Source organism: Acanthamoeba castellanii, assembly GCF_000313135.1.
Source record: "Acanthamoeba castellanii str. Neff unplaced genomic scaffold scf7180000084619, whole genome shotgun sequence".
In the NCBI taxonomy this organism is placed as follows: Eukaryota; Discosea; order Longamoebia; family Acanthamoebidae; genus Acanthamoeba; species Acanthamoeba castellanii.
In genome coordinates, this window is record NW_004457320.1 from 10,197 (window position 1) to 23,457 (window position 13,261).

At 58.2% G+C, this 13,261-nt stretch overlaps 8 protein-coding genes across 8 annotated transcripts in view; 6 read left to right on the forward strand and 2 right to left on the reverse strand.

Moving 5' to 3' along the window:
- ACA1_339700 (serine/threonine protein kinase, putative) overlaps nt 1–340 on the forward strand; it is a gene marked incomplete at both ends in the record, with an annotated part of 2,190 nt that extends 1,850 nt beyond the window's left edge. Inside the window, one exon of the mRNA XM_004335197.1 lies at nt 319–340. Coding sequence (XP_004335245.1) covers nt 319–340 — 22 coding nt within the window. The remainder of the gene's footprint in view (nt 1–318) is intronic.
- A 1,534-nt stretch (nt 341–1,874) lies between these two features.
- ACA1_339710 (uncharacterized protein) lies at nt 1,875–2,170 on the forward strand (the record flags this gene model as incomplete). Its single annotated transcript, XM_004335198.1, has 2 exons — nt 1,875–1,940; nt 2,018–2,170. 2 exons carry the CDS (start codon nt 1,875–1,877, stop codon nt 2,168–2,170), a joined length of 219 nt encoding a protein of 72 aa, XP_004335246.1.
- A 14-nt stretch (nt 2,171–2,184) lies between these two features.
- Nucleotides 2,185–2,789, forward strand: ACA1_339720 (uncharacterized protein; the record flags this gene model as incomplete). Its single annotated transcript, XM_004335199.1, has 3 exons — nt 2,185–2,319; nt 2,424–2,508; nt 2,596–2,789. The coding sequence occupies 3 exons, from the start codon at nt 2,185–2,187 to the stop codon at nt 2,787–2,789; spliced, it is 414 nt and encodes a 137-aa protein (XP_004335247.1).
- Nucleotides 2,790–3,013: 224 nt separating this feature from the next.
- ACA1_339730 (serine/threonine protein kinase, putative) lies at nt 3,014–4,355 on the forward strand (the record flags this gene model as incomplete). The annotated part of the gene is made up of 6 exons (XM_004335200.1): nt 3,014–3,197; nt 3,289–3,410; nt 3,497–3,730; nt 3,851–4,036; nt 4,063–4,114; nt 4,222–4,355. 6 exons carry the CDS (start codon nt 3,014–3,016, stop codon nt 4,353–4,355), a joined length of 912 nt encoding a protein of 303 aa, XP_004335248.1.
- Nucleotides 4,356–4,509: 154 nt separating this feature from the next.
- ACA1_339740 (serine/threonine protein kinase) lies at nt 4,510–8,332 on the forward strand (the record flags this gene model as incomplete). Its single annotated transcript, XM_004335201.1, has 11 exons — nt 4,510–5,079; nt 5,193–5,551; nt 5,643–5,787; nt 5,890–6,058; nt 6,137–6,350; nt 6,422–6,484; nt 6,567–6,847; nt 6,988–7,304; nt 7,395–7,563; nt 7,641–7,946; nt 8,040–8,332. The coding sequence occupies 11 exons, from the start codon at nt 4,510–4,512 to the stop codon at nt 8,330–8,332; spliced, it is 2,886 nt and encodes a 961-aa protein (XP_004335249.1).
- Nucleotides 8,333–8,935: 603 nt separating this feature from the next.
- On the reverse strand, nt 8,936–9,715 carry ACA1_339750 (Ras subfamily protein; the record flags this gene model as incomplete). The annotated part of the gene is made up of 2 exons (XM_004335202.1): nt 8,936–8,993; nt 9,075–9,715. The coding sequence occupies 2 exons, from the start codon at nt 9,713–9,715 to the stop codon at nt 8,936–8,938; spliced, it is 699 nt and encodes a 232-aa protein (XP_004335250.1).
- A 109-nt stretch (nt 9,716–9,824) lies between these two features.
- Nucleotides 9,825–11,506, reverse strand: ACA1_339760 (alpha/beta hydrolase, putative; the record flags this gene model as incomplete). Its single annotated transcript, XM_004335203.1, has 8 exons — nt 9,825–10,043; nt 10,138–10,241; nt 10,308–10,383; nt 10,478–10,541; nt 10,647–10,775; nt 10,907–11,046; nt 11,182–11,272; nt 11,376–11,506. 8 exons carry the CDS (start codon nt 11,504–11,506, stop codon nt 9,825–9,827), a joined length of 954 nt encoding a protein of 317 aa, XP_004335251.1.
- Nucleotides 11,507–11,700: 194 nt separating this feature from the next.
- Nucleotides 11,701–13,261, forward strand: part of ACA1_339770 (metallophosphoesterase 1, putative) — a gene marked incomplete at both ends in the record, with an annotated part of 2,268 nt that continues 707 nt past the window's right edge. The window contains 6 exons of the mRNA XM_004335204.1: nt 11,701–11,948; nt 12,044–12,170; nt 12,258–12,400; nt 12,512–12,777; nt 12,930–13,103; nt 13,174–13,244. Coding sequence (XP_004335252.1) covers nt 11,701–11,948; nt 12,044–12,170; nt 12,258–12,400; nt 12,512–12,777; nt 12,930–13,103; nt 13,174–13,244 — 1,029 coding nt within the window. The remainder of the gene's footprint in view (nt 11,949–12,043; nt 12,171–12,257; nt 12,401–12,511; nt 12,778–12,929; nt 13,104–13,173; nt 13,245–13,261) is intronic.

Consider the following 13,261-nt stretch of genomic DNA (forward strand, 5'->3'; position numbering starts at 1 on the left):
TGTTCCAAGAGGTCTACCTGAGCTTTCTGTTGGTTGGGCATACACATGAAGACATCAACCAGCTCTTCTCCACTGCTCAGACAAAGTTCCATACCTCTTCCATTCACACCCCAAGGTAGTGGTCATCACTCTTTTTTTGTGTTGATTGTTTTCCTGATGCACATCAGGTTTTTTATTTGTTGACTCATTACCCAATGCACATTGGTTTTTTCTGTCAGCATTAATGATTGCCCCTTTTTGTTCACCTTCCTAACTTCATCTTCAAATTCAGTCAACTTTCAGGTTTTCTTGAGCAGGCTTACTGATCCACCAGCCCAGCTCCTTCCCTGCATACCCTTGAAACTGTTTGGGACTGGAAGAGCTGGCTTGGAAATCACATGCATGGCCTGACTGGTCACTCCACCCCATGTTTTCCATTTTTTCTGTGATGCTTCAGGCAAACCAGTGATCTGGGACAAAGCCTACCACACCCAAGGAGCCTACTCTGAGCCATACCAGCTTCTCACATCCATTCCAACTGGTTTGCTCCCCTTCCTCATCACTAAGTTGCAGCCACCCTACCAAAAGATATCACAACTTACACAAACCATATCAGGAGCACCTTTCTGCAGTGTTTTACCTTCTTCTTTTCAATGTGGCTGTAGATGTGTGTACATCTGTTGTTTGCCCTTTTTCATCACACCATTTAAGTTCTTCTCTAATGCACCACTCAACTGACCTTTGTTCATAAGCAATATGCAACACAAGAACTTGTTTGGCAGCAAAAGAAGCTCAAGCTCCACAGGACTGCAAGGCTGTCCTTGCCCCCAAGGAGCTGCCTGCATTGCTGAGGCCAAGGGTAAAAACTTAAGCAAATTATCCCAATTCTGCTCACTGTGCGAAGTCATTCCCGCGTCTACCATTCACCAAATGAACCACCAGCTGCTGGTTGGTCGCCATGGCCTTTCGTCGTGCTGGCAGATCGCGGATTCATCTCTAGAACTCCGCCCGGCCAATGCCAGTGGTTTGGGGTGCAGATCGTTTGGGCCAACCACCTCGTGTTCGGATTGACATCTCTTAAAGTTGACTACGCGAGACCCTCGGTTGCTCCAGGCCTCACCTTTTCCACAGCTATGTTCTGACGCTTCCGTTCCGGCACCGCGGTGAAAAATGGGCCGCGGCCGGAGGCAAACTTGGCGTCCGCAACGGTAGGTCCGTTACAGCCGCGACAACAGAGCCTCACGACGCTGCTGCGCGGTTCAGTTCTAGTTTCACCACAAACACCACAACAAGCATCATGGCCACGAGCAGCGTAAGGTCGTCGCGCTGGGCGGCGGCGACCTGTTTCTTCTTCCTCCTCGCGACGTGCCTCCTGCAAGCGCGAGGTAGGCACCGCCCAAACCGCTACAGTTTTTCGATATATATCTCGACAGGCGCAAAACTGACCCTAACCCCTTGTTGTGGTGTACCGTGCCACTTCGTTCTCGCACCATGGTACAAGAAGCGACGACCAACGTCGTGGGAGGCGGCAGCACGTTTGCCGCGCCGCTGATGGACTACCTCAGCACCAACTACCAGGTACAAGAACGTACCTGGATCATCATCATTTTACTCCGCGCACCATTTTTACAAGCGAAGACATTTTTCTTTTCCTCGTCGCCAGTTCGTCGACGAGGTGGTGGCGGTGAGCTACGACGAGTCCAGCTCAGACACTGCTGTTATTACCTACGTTGGTAACTCAGGCATTCTCGTACGCCCACCCTTGATCGTTTCACCCATAATCGTTGATTCACATTTCTCAAAATTGAATGCTCGCCCCCTCCTCTCTGCCGACAGGACTTTGCCGTCACAGATGCAGGCTACCCCAAGGACGGTCTTAGGCCTTTGGCCTCACGATGCTGCCCATGATGGCCCAGCCCATCGTGCCCATTTACAACCTGGGTCCCTCCGTTACCACTCTTGTACGCCCCTCCCCAAAGACAGCACCTGTGAGCTGTGTTGCGTGGTGCCTCACCGTGCGGGCACTTTGCCGTGATAGGTGCTGGATGGACCCACGCTGGGCGCCATCTGGGTGGGCGATATCGTGTGGTGGAACGACACGCGCATCGAGCAGCTCAACAACGGCACCACGTTCCCTGCCGAGCGCATCCTCCTGGCCCGCTCGAATGACTCCATCGCCGGCATCTCCTGACCTTCGGCAACGCCATGAGCGCATTCAGTCCCGCCTTTGCCGCTTTGTGGGACTTAACGGCTACCGATCCCTGGGTCAACATTACTGGCATCCAGGACCACGTGACCAACACGGGCACCGCTGGCTCGGCCCAAGCCCTCTACGTCAAGGTGCTCTCTTGATGCTCTTCAGTTCTTTGCAGACTGGATTCTCTTCAACTGACCTCGTGCGTGCTTGCGTGTGCATCTTGCTTGGTTTTCTTCGGCATGCGCAGAACACTCCATACAGCATGGGCTACACCACGAGGTACGTCGCGGATCAGATTGGCGCCAAGTACGCTCTGATGAAGAACAAGGCTGGTGCGTTCCTTCTCTCCAACCCAAATGGGGAAGCGGGCGACGTGTTGATCACCTGCGTTGACCACCACCCGTCCCACCATCATCCAGGCACAACTGTTGACTCCACCATTGCGGCGGTGGAGTCAGCCCTCAACGAAGTGACCGACAACCTCGAGTCTGATTACCTCGGACTCGAGGTCATCAACGGCAACAACTCGGCATCGTGGCCCATATGCATGGTCAGCTTCGTGCTGGTGAACGTGTCGAACAACCTGCCCGACTGCTCGTACATCAGGGCCTGATGGATTTCATCGCATGGTCGCAGCTCAACCCGCGCGTCATCGCCGCAGTCAAGAGTGATCTCAACATGGTGCCCTTGCCCTTCGGATACAAAACGTACACCTTTGCAAACCTGCCTCGTTCGTTGCTTGGCTGGAGGTCTCCATTGGAGGACTCCATCTTTTCTTGCAAGAAAACTAACAGACGGAAAACGGCCACAAAATGGGGACACACATTTCACAGGAAGATGATCGACTTGATGGGCCTGGTGACATGCAACGGCAATCGTGCGTTCGACGTGACGATGCTCATCGGCGAGGGCCTGCTCTTCAACCTGTACCCGGCGTGGATGGATGCCTACTTGTCGTCCAACATCGAGCTCAAGTACTTTGAGAATCCTACATCGTTGGCGATTGCCGACTTGCAAGCTTGTACGTCAACCATTGCATCACGATCGTTTCTTATGTTTGCTGGTGGTCTGATATGATGTAACCCCCCCCCATCCAATCGGCCTCACCGCAGATACCGTGGACTTCGGCGCCGTGACCGGATCGTTGGCTGAGTTCACCACCGCCACGAAGCGGGACAGTTCGGACGTGGTGCAGGTGCCGGTCGTGGCTTACGCCGTAACCGTTGGCTACAACGTACGCCCGCCATCCTTTTGATTTTTTTCAAAAACTAGAACCGCTCTCATACATGGTACCGGGGGGGGGCCTTTGTGCGTGCGCAGATCCCGGGGCTGCTTGGCAAGGGCGCGTTGGTGCTCAACCTCACCACGCTGGCTGACATCTTGCTGGGCACCGTCGGCACCTGGAACCACGCGGCCATCCGCGAGCTCAACCCCACGCTGACCAGTCTCCTGCCCAGCGCGCCCATCACCGTCGCCCTTCCCGGCCAGACTCCATTGATCATGCGAGTCCTGATCAAGTCGCTGCGCGCCGCGAGCGCTCTCTTCGACCAAACGGTAGCAGATCAGCTCCTCCTCCTCCTTCTCCAAGCGCGATTGTGTATTCTCCTCGCGTGATTGTGAGTATCTCACAGGGTGTGTGTGTATGTGTGATCACTCTCATCGTTGGTCGTGAAGGTGGGTCCTGATGACGACAACCTGCACCTGCCAATCCAAGACACCGGACGACTGGTCATCAACGTGAGCGACCCGACACCGACACTGTCCAGCACCACCAACGCCATGGGCGTGTGGCTGCACGAGAAGCTGAGGCTCAACCGCAAGCTGGGCGTGGCCGACTTCGTCAACCCGGCAGGCAACCGCGTGTCGCCAACGCGGAGAGTCTGCAGTCGGCCATCAACGATTTCAGCGCTGACGCGAGCGTGGTCGATCTCATCAATGGTTCGTCTGGTGGTCACACTCACGCGTGCAAACTTCTCGGGTGATGTGGGTTGCACCCCAATCCACCAATAGGCGCTTACATGACAACCAACCAACCAACAAATCAGGTGCGGGCGCGAAGAGCTGGCCGATGGCGACCTATCACCAGTTCATCGTCCACCACACGACCATGCCCGACTGCGTCAAGGCGCGCGGTCTCGTCGACTGGATCTTCTGGACCCAGACCGACCCCACGCCCTGAACCTGGCCGCACAGTGCGTCGCGCCTGCCTGATCACACACACAGCAACTGCTCATCAGGTGGGCCGTTGTCTTGAACACAACAACAGGAACTATCTGGGAGTGCCGGGACAGTCGAAGGGCGCGCGAGCACGGCTGTTGGAATTTGTGGCGGGCATGACGTGCAAGGGCCAGCACGTGAGCTCCGTGTACGGCTGCATCTACCAAGGCACCCTCTGCTCCGACCACGGCCTGTGCAACCAGGACCTCCAAGGCACCGGCTCTTGCTTCTGCCAGACCGGCTTTGAGGGCGACCACTGCGAGGTCGCCATCGCAAGCAACACGAGCGACGTGCCGCTCGGGGCCATCCTGGGCTCCATCATCCCGGCGGCGGTGATCGCGTTGGTGGTGCTGTGCTGCATCATCGTGGGCCTGGCGGTGTGGATGAAGCGGGCGGAGAAGGAGGACGACTGGGAGGTGGACATGAACGAGCTGGAGATGGGCGAACAGCTCGGCACCGGCGGCTATGGTGAAGTGCGCAAGGCCATGTGGAAGGGCACGGAGGTGGCAGTGAAGATGATGATCTCGGAGAATGCCGGACGCGAGCTGGAGCGGAACTTCAAGGAAGAGGTGCGGGTGATGACGGCGCTGCGGCATCCCAACGTGGTGCTGTTCATGGCGGCATGCACCAAGCCGCCCAAGATGTGCATCGTCATGGAGCTCATGGCCCTCGGCTCCCTCTTTGACGTACGTTACTCCCACGCAACCAAAATTCCTACTCAAATGCTCCCGTTCCTAATTTGCGCACCTGCACTGTTGTGGTGGGCTGTGGTGGTGGGACCGCTGGGGGGGGGGGACAGCTGCTGCACAACGAGCTGATCCCGGACATCCCGTTCGCGCTGCGCAACAAGATGGCCTACCAGGCGGCCAAGGGCATGCACTTCCTCCACTCGTCGGGCATCGTGCACCGCGACCTCAAGTCCCTCAACCTGCTCCTCGACTCCAAGTGGAACGTCAAGGTGAGCGACTTCGGCCTGACCAAGTTCAAGGAGGAGATGAACCGCAACGCGGCCAAGGAGGTCCAGGGCAGCGTGCACTGGACGGCGCCAGAGATCCTCAACGAGGCCATGGATATCGACTACATGGTGGCCGACATCTATTCGTTCGGCATCATCTTGTGGGAGCTGAGCACTCGGCAGCAGCCCTACATGGGCATGAGGTACGCACGTCACTCCCTCCGCCATTCCCCTTAGAGTGGCCCGGTAAAGAGCGGGCCTGACGGGTGGTGGTGGTGCGCGGTCATGTGTCAGTCCGGCGGCGGTGGCAGTGGCGGTGCTGAGGGACAACACGAGACCGCCGCTGCCCGAACTCGAGCAAACCTCGGTGCCGGCCGAGTTCGTGGAGCTCATCCGCAACTGTTGGCATCACGACCCGACCGTTCGCCCCTCCTTCCTGGTACCCTGCCGCCACACCTGCCACGCACACATCACGCTTCCGGCCTTTGGCAAATTCGCTCACAACCAGGCGCGGTCGTTGTTCGGCGCCAACACGACACAGGAGGTGATGACGCGACTGAGCGCGCTCGGCGGTGAGGGCGGTACGTCGTCGCTCACCCGGACCTCGACCTCGTCTTCATCGGGCGGCGGCGTTGATCGGTTGGGATCGTGGACCACGCCATCGGGCGGGTCGGCGAGCAACACCAGCACGGGCTCCTCCAGCTCCGACGGTACGCGCAACGCCAGCCAACCAGGAGTCCCCCTCCGTTTGCGTTGTCTCACGTGAAAGTGGGGGGGGGAGCGTGCAGGGCGAGGGTCGGCGGCGTCATCCGGTGGCGGTGGTGCGGCGGGCGGGGTGCGCGCGCCAGAGGGCGAGATGGCGATCGTGTTCTCGGACATCACGCGCGCTGCCTCGCTGTGGGAGTTCAACGCCGAGGCCATGCGCGACGCCACGCTCCTCCACAACGACACCATGCGGTCGCTGCTCAAGAAGCACCGCGGCTACGAAGTCGTCTTCATCCGGTACCGTCTCTCTCTCTCTCTTCAGATTACTGGACTTATTTGTTTATTTTTGTGTCTGTGTAACGAGGCAGGGACAGGAACAGCGGGGAGGGCTCGTTCTGCATGGCCTTCCAGAACACGACCGACGCGCTCGAGTGGTGCATGGAGGCCCAGCAGGAGCTCGTCAAGCTCGCATGGCCCGAGGCCCTGCTCGACCACCCGGGTGCCGCCGAGGAGTGGGGCGACGGACGACCGGGTGCTGTTCAAGGGGCTGCGGGTGCGGATGGGGGTGCACGTGGGGCAGCCGCGCATGGTGCGGGACCCGATGACAAGGCGCGTGGAGTACATCGGGCCGGTGATCAACGCGGCGGCGCGCATCACGGCGATGACGCACGGCGGGCAGATCCTGCTGTCGGGGGCCACGTTCGACAAGGTGCGCGGCGAGAGCGAGCTGGCGAGCAAGGAGGCCAAGCGCATGGTGTGCCTGGGCAAGTTCGAGATGCCCGACTCCCCCAAGGGTACCCCCCCCCCCGCCCGCCCCCGGTCATTGTGCCTCAACTCCCAACCCACGCACCGCACAGCAGTAACTTTCCCAGTCGACAACAATCTGATCACACGTGCGTATGCGGTGTGTGCGGTATGGGTGAACGACTTGTAGGGGCGAAGCTGTACGAGCTGAAGCCGCGAGGCCTCGATGGTCGATTCTTCGGCGGCGTGTCGCGAGGCGGAGCACACAACAAGGACTCGGATCAGAGTCCCTCGTTGGACCAGCAGAGCGGGGGCAAGAGCCGGCAGGATGGAGACGAGCGTGAGGCGCGCGGCGAGGGACACTCCTCGATGTCGAGCGCGAGCAGCGATGGGGAGATGCAGGCGGTGGTGGGCGAGGGCATGATGTTCCAGGAGGACAACTTCCTCACGTCGGCCAACCTGTGCCGCTGGGTGATCGACTTCAACGAGATCGCCCTCGGCAAGCAGGTGCGCGCCACCACACCTAAACCAACCCTACCCAACGCAAGCAGCATGCGCTGACATAGAAGTGGTGGCGCGCAACAACAACAACAACAGGTGGGGCTGGGGTCGTACGGGGTGGTGTTCAAGGGCAAGTGGAAGGGCGTCGAGGTGGCGGTGAAGCGGTTCATCAAGCAGAAGCTGGACGAGCGGCGCATGCTCGAGTTCCGCGCCGAGATGGCCTTCTTGTCCGAGCTCCACCATCCCAACATCGTCCTCTTCATCGGTATGTTCCCAACCCCCCAACCCCCCCCTCGCGTCTCACTTTGGTGCGCCATTTTTCTCATGAAACAACAAACACAGGGGCGTGCGTGAAGCGGCCCAACCTGTGCATCGTGACCGAGTTCGTCAAGAACGGCAGCCTGCGCGACATCCTGGCCAACAACAGCGTCAAGCTGGCCTGGGCGCAGAAGCTCAAGCTGCTGCACAGCGCGGCGCTGGGCATCAATTACCTGCACTCGCTGCAGCCGGTGATCGTGCACCGCGACCTGAAGCCGTCCAACCTGCTGGTGGACGAGAACATGAACGTGAAGGTGGCCGACTTTGGGTTCGCGCGCATCAAGGAGGAGAACGCCACCATGACCCGCTGCGGCACTCCCTGCTGGACCGGTACGCCCCTCGTCGCTTTCTTTCTTTTTCTTTTCTTTTTCTGTTTTTCGCATTCATTCTGTGCTCACATCTTGTTCGTCGTAATGGCTGCAGCGCCGGAGGTGATCAGGGGCGAGAAGTACTCGGAGAAGGCCGACGTGTTCTCGTTCGGCGTCATCATGTGGGAGGTGCTCACGCGCAAGCAGCCCTTTGCCGGCCGCAACTTCATGGGCGTGTCGCTCGACGTGCTCGAGGGTCGGCGGCCGGCGGTGCCGAGCGACTGCGGTCAGGCCTTCAAGAAGCTCATGAAGAAGTGCTGGCACGCCGAGGCCAAGAAGCGGCCGTCGATGGACGACGTCGTCACGCAGCTCGACGCTCTCCTTGGTCCCGACCACCACGCCGTCTAACCCCCCCCCCACGGCTGGCTTCCTGTACACAACAAATTGTACCAATCCCCGCGCTTGTGCAAGAAATCCTGGGTGATCAGCTGCTGTGTGGCTTGACAACACACGGTTTTGATGAGGTTGCCAGGTTATCACCACCCAATCCAGCTTGTTGTCAAGCGCCTAGCATAAAGTAGGCAAGCCTTTTGGCGATCACTTATCATGCCGTCAAGTGGTCCATTCGCCTGTCCTCCAACTCTCTCACAGCGCCCTCGTCCACCTATCACACCGCCATACGAGACCGCCTGACGAGCCTTCTCGCTTCTTCCTCATCGATCTCACTTCTCGACCCCAACGCCAAGATCACTTCAGAGCGGAGTGCCCAAGGCCAACATGACCACCTACTTCATCCGCTCCTTACCGCTTCATCATCATCACCATCACCATCACCATCATCGGCCGACCCTTCTCTACAATCGACTGCCGTGGCCAAGATGGAAGTGTTCGACGTTGCGCTCCTCGACGCCGATTCCGAGCCCAGGAGGACGGCCACCACCAGACCGGCGGCGTCGGTGCATTCTGCTCCGTCGCCGTCGACGGCGGTTCGGTCCGAGCCCAGGAGCACGTTCAGGTTGGGTCGTAGGCCAGTGAGCCGTTGAAGGGCGGGAAGCGCAGCTCCAGCACCCTGCCGGCATCGATTCATAGTAAAGAGAGACACATGTACACGGAGAGAGAGAGATGAGGCGAAGGTCAGGAGAGGAGGCACTTCTTCGTCTTGTTGGACTTGCGGTGGCGGTGACATGCAGCTTGACGAAGCTGAATCTGGTGAACCAGTTCGATGAACGCTTCGTCCACGTTGATGCCGGCCTTGGCCGAGGTCTCGATGTAGCTGGCCCCAAACGACCGCGCCAGCTCCTTGGCTTCATCCGGGTGCACCACGCGCCGGTCCTCCAGATCGCACTTGCTCCCGACCACCACCGCCGGTGGTGGCGTCTGCGTCGCGTCACCGTCATGATCGCCATCGTTCTTCTTCATCTTCAGCAACTCTACGATGTGTGCGTGGACGGCCGGCAGCTCTTCGAAGGTCTGGCGAGCGTTGATGGCGTAGACCAACAGGAAGCCGTCGGCGGTCGGCACCTGCCCGGCCCAGTACCGGGACTGGAGGTCGCTATCGGTGCCGGGAGCCCCGATGCCGCCGGTGGTGTCGAGCAGGTCCAACCGACAGGACTCGTCGCCCACGTCCACCTCGCGGGCGAAGGTCAGCTCGAAGTTGGGGTCGTAGTCGTCGGGGTAGTACCGGTCGCGCATGCGGGTGAAGAGGAGCAGAAGCGCGGTCTTGCCCACCCCGCCCGCCCCCACCACCATCAGCTTGTAGCTCTTGTCGCTCTTGCTCTGTGGCTTCTCCATGTGAATGAAAATGCAAATAACAAAATACTAAAATTGACCAAATTGTTTCTTATTTTTTTCTTTTGTGGAAGAAATAATTGTACAAAAAAGGAAAAAGCGAATTAAAACTTCAATCGTCTTGATTGGTTTCGTTTTCGTTATCCTCTCCGCTGTCGTCGCTATCGTCACTGTCGTCGCTGTCGGTGTCCTCCACCTTCTTCTTTCCTCGTTTGCGGCTCTCTTGCTGTTCGTCCTCCTGTCGCTGGGCTTCGAGATGGACGAAGAAGGCCTGCAGCGCGCTGAGGAGCGGCGCCATGAAGTCGCACTCGACGTTGTTGTGTCCCGCCCCCTCCAGGCTGATCAACTTTTGGAAAGGGAGCGTAAGGTAAGAAAGAGTGAGGAATGATAGGAATGAATGAAAAGAGGGACTGCACTGGTGGTACCTTGTAGGGATTGCCCGCCTTGGCGTACAGCTCGGTACCGTGCCAGTAGGGCACCACCTCGTCGTCGGTCCCGTGGATGATCATAGTCGGGATCTCGATCTTGCCTTCAGCACCAACCACCTCGTGAGCAGGGGGGAATCATAGCAGGGAAGACAGACAGACAGGAGTACCGATTCGGTTGACGTTGACGAAGATGTCGACGGGCAGCATGGCCAGCGTTGTGGACACTACACGGATGGCGCTCGCCTGGCCACCACGTAAAGAAAGGCCTCGCAGCGTGAGCACACATATCAATTGGCAATTTTAGATGAGGGCTGGAGACAGGAGAGGGTCCTCATACGATGGGGCTCTGCAGCACAAACCCGGCCGGGAGCATTGCCGACATCGGGTCGCTGTCGTCATCCCTGAACATACATATATATGTTATATGTTATAAGTTATATAAGTTGATTACCACGTATGCATGTGTGATCATTGCGTGATATGTGAATGGACATGTGTCTATATACCCACTGGGCACGCCCCGGCAGAACATGGAGGGACTGAGCCACGACGAGGGTCGGCTTTGGGCTCGCGCGAGTGCGCATAGGCGCTGGCCCAGATAACACGTCGGCCCGGAGCCAATCGACCGACCGTATCTGGATTTGGCGTTGACGGAGACACCAACGGAGTGAAGATGAAGAGCACGAGACGGGCAGTCAGTATGTGCATACACTTCGAGGTGGAAAAGGCGGAAAGTGTGGAGATGATGATGATGATGATCGTGTACAGGATAATGCGCGATGGAGGGATCTTGAATTCCTTGGTGAGCAGGTCGTAGGCGCCCTCGACGTCGGCGTAGCACGACGCCTCCGTGGGCACTCCCGGGTGCAGGCCATAGCCGCGATAGTCGTAGCTCAGCACGTTCACCTGATTGATCGATGGTGATACCATCCATTGTCATCACCAAAACTACACACCACACACACACACACACACACAACACGCACACACACAACACACACAACTTTCTGCACAATCAGGCACCACCGAGGCATGTCGTACGGAGAAGGTGCGGCACATGTAGCCCAGCCAGTCGTTGAGTTGTCCTATGTCCTCCGCGTTACCGTGGCTGAACAAGATCGTGAATCGGGGTCTGTCACCTCACACCATTCATTGGTTGATTTTGTAAAGATGATTCAATTCGATAGATTAGATTAATTCAGTGAATGGAAAGATGTTGGGGGAGGAGGAGGCACCTTGCGTGCGCCCAGTAGGTGCAGGGAATGCGGTCTCCCAGTTTGGAGGTGGCCCACACTAGCGTCGCCATCTGTTCATCGTACGACGGGTAGGGCGGCAAAAAAGCCTTGCTGGCCACCACGTTTCCCATCTTGTCTCGTGTCTCTTCCTCTTCGCTCTAAACTCTTGTTGCAACTGATTCACCTCGCCTTCGGCCGTTCCCTTCGTCCACTCCACCGAGAACCAACCAAGGCTTCTTCAACTCGACCGTTAGTGATTTCTTTTTCCTTTTTTTATTTTTATTATTTCATATTTATTTTATTTGAATTGAAGCAGAAGATTGTGATGAGCAGGGGTGGTGGGGTGGCATGGCGAAGGAGGTGGTGGCATCCATCGCGCCCGGTACTGGTGGTGCTTCTGCCCGTGGCCGCCCTCCTCCTGTGCGAGTACGGCCTCTACTACCTCGCCCTCGCCCGCTGCGGCAGCTTCCCCGTGCCGCCTCCCCTTCCTTCCGGCCCCGGCGACACTACCGAACATGATGAAGGTGGAGATGACCTCTACCTGCTGGTCGTCGCCGACACCCACGTCCTAGGGTTCACCCCCTCCTCCTCTCTTTTGGTTGCTGTCTTCTTCTTTTCTTTTATTTTTATTTTTATTTTTATTTTTATTTATTTTTAATGCTGTGCAGCCCGACTGGCCACTGGTTCGACCGTGCGAGGCGCGAGTGGCAGATGGAGCGGGCGTTCCAGTCGGTCCTCTCGGTGCTCGCGCCCGACGCGGCCCTCGTCCTCGGCGATGCCACCGACGAGGGCAAGGTACCACCACCCAACACCAGGTCCCAGGTCGAGACAGGTCGAGACTCACCGGAACGCTCCTTGTGTGTGTGTGTGTGTGGTGATCAGTGGACTACGTTTCGGCAGTGGGAGGAGGACGTGGCGCGGTTTCGGCGCCTCTTTCGCAACGAATCGGAAGAGACACGGCTCGAGGTCGTGGTGGGCAATCACGACATCGGATTCCACAACAGGATGTCCTCCAGCCGCATCCGGTACACCTTCGCTGTCTCTAACACACACACACACACACACACACCGCACGCACACACACACACACACACACCGCACGCACGCACCATGGAATCTAAGTGTGTGAGTCGTAGGCGCTTCGAGACTGAGTTCGGGGAGAGCAATCGGTTGTTCTTCGTCAAGGACCAGCCGTTCGTGATGCTCAACTCGATGGCGTTCGAGGACGAGTGCCACCTGTGCCAGAGCGCCGAGGACAAGCTGCAGCAAATCGTCCGACAGCTGAAGACCGGCGAGGCCGACAGGCTGCAGCGGCGGCCCATCCTGCTCTCCCACTTCCCGCTCTTTCGACGAAACCAGGAGTTCTGCTCCGAACTCGACATCACCCACGAACTCGTGCAGAGTACGCACAATCCTCTTCTCCTCGTTTTGATGGTGTTTCACGTCTTGTGTGTCGTGTCGTGTCGTGTCGTGTCGTGCGTGTTGTGTTGTGAGTCGCGTCGGTCGCGTCGCGTGGTGCGTGTTGTGTGCGTGCGTGGTGCGTGTCGTGTGCAGAGCTGTCGGAATTCGAGGGGGACGAGCTGCAGGACGGGGTGTTGCGGTACTCCAACATTCCGCACAAGGACGTGGTGAGCCGAGAAGCAACGAACCACCTCATGTCCGCCCTCAACCCGGCCTTCGTCTTCTCCGGCCACAACCACTACCACTGCCTCTACCAGCACCCCAACGGTACACGACTGCTACACCCCCCCCCTTTGATTTGGCGCCCAGGTCTCACACTTTCTCTGTTCTTCGGCAGGCGTGCCAGAGTTGACAGTGTCGACGTTCAGCTGGCGCAACAGGGCCGACCCGAGCTTCGTTTTGGCCACGGTCCACCCCACCCGACG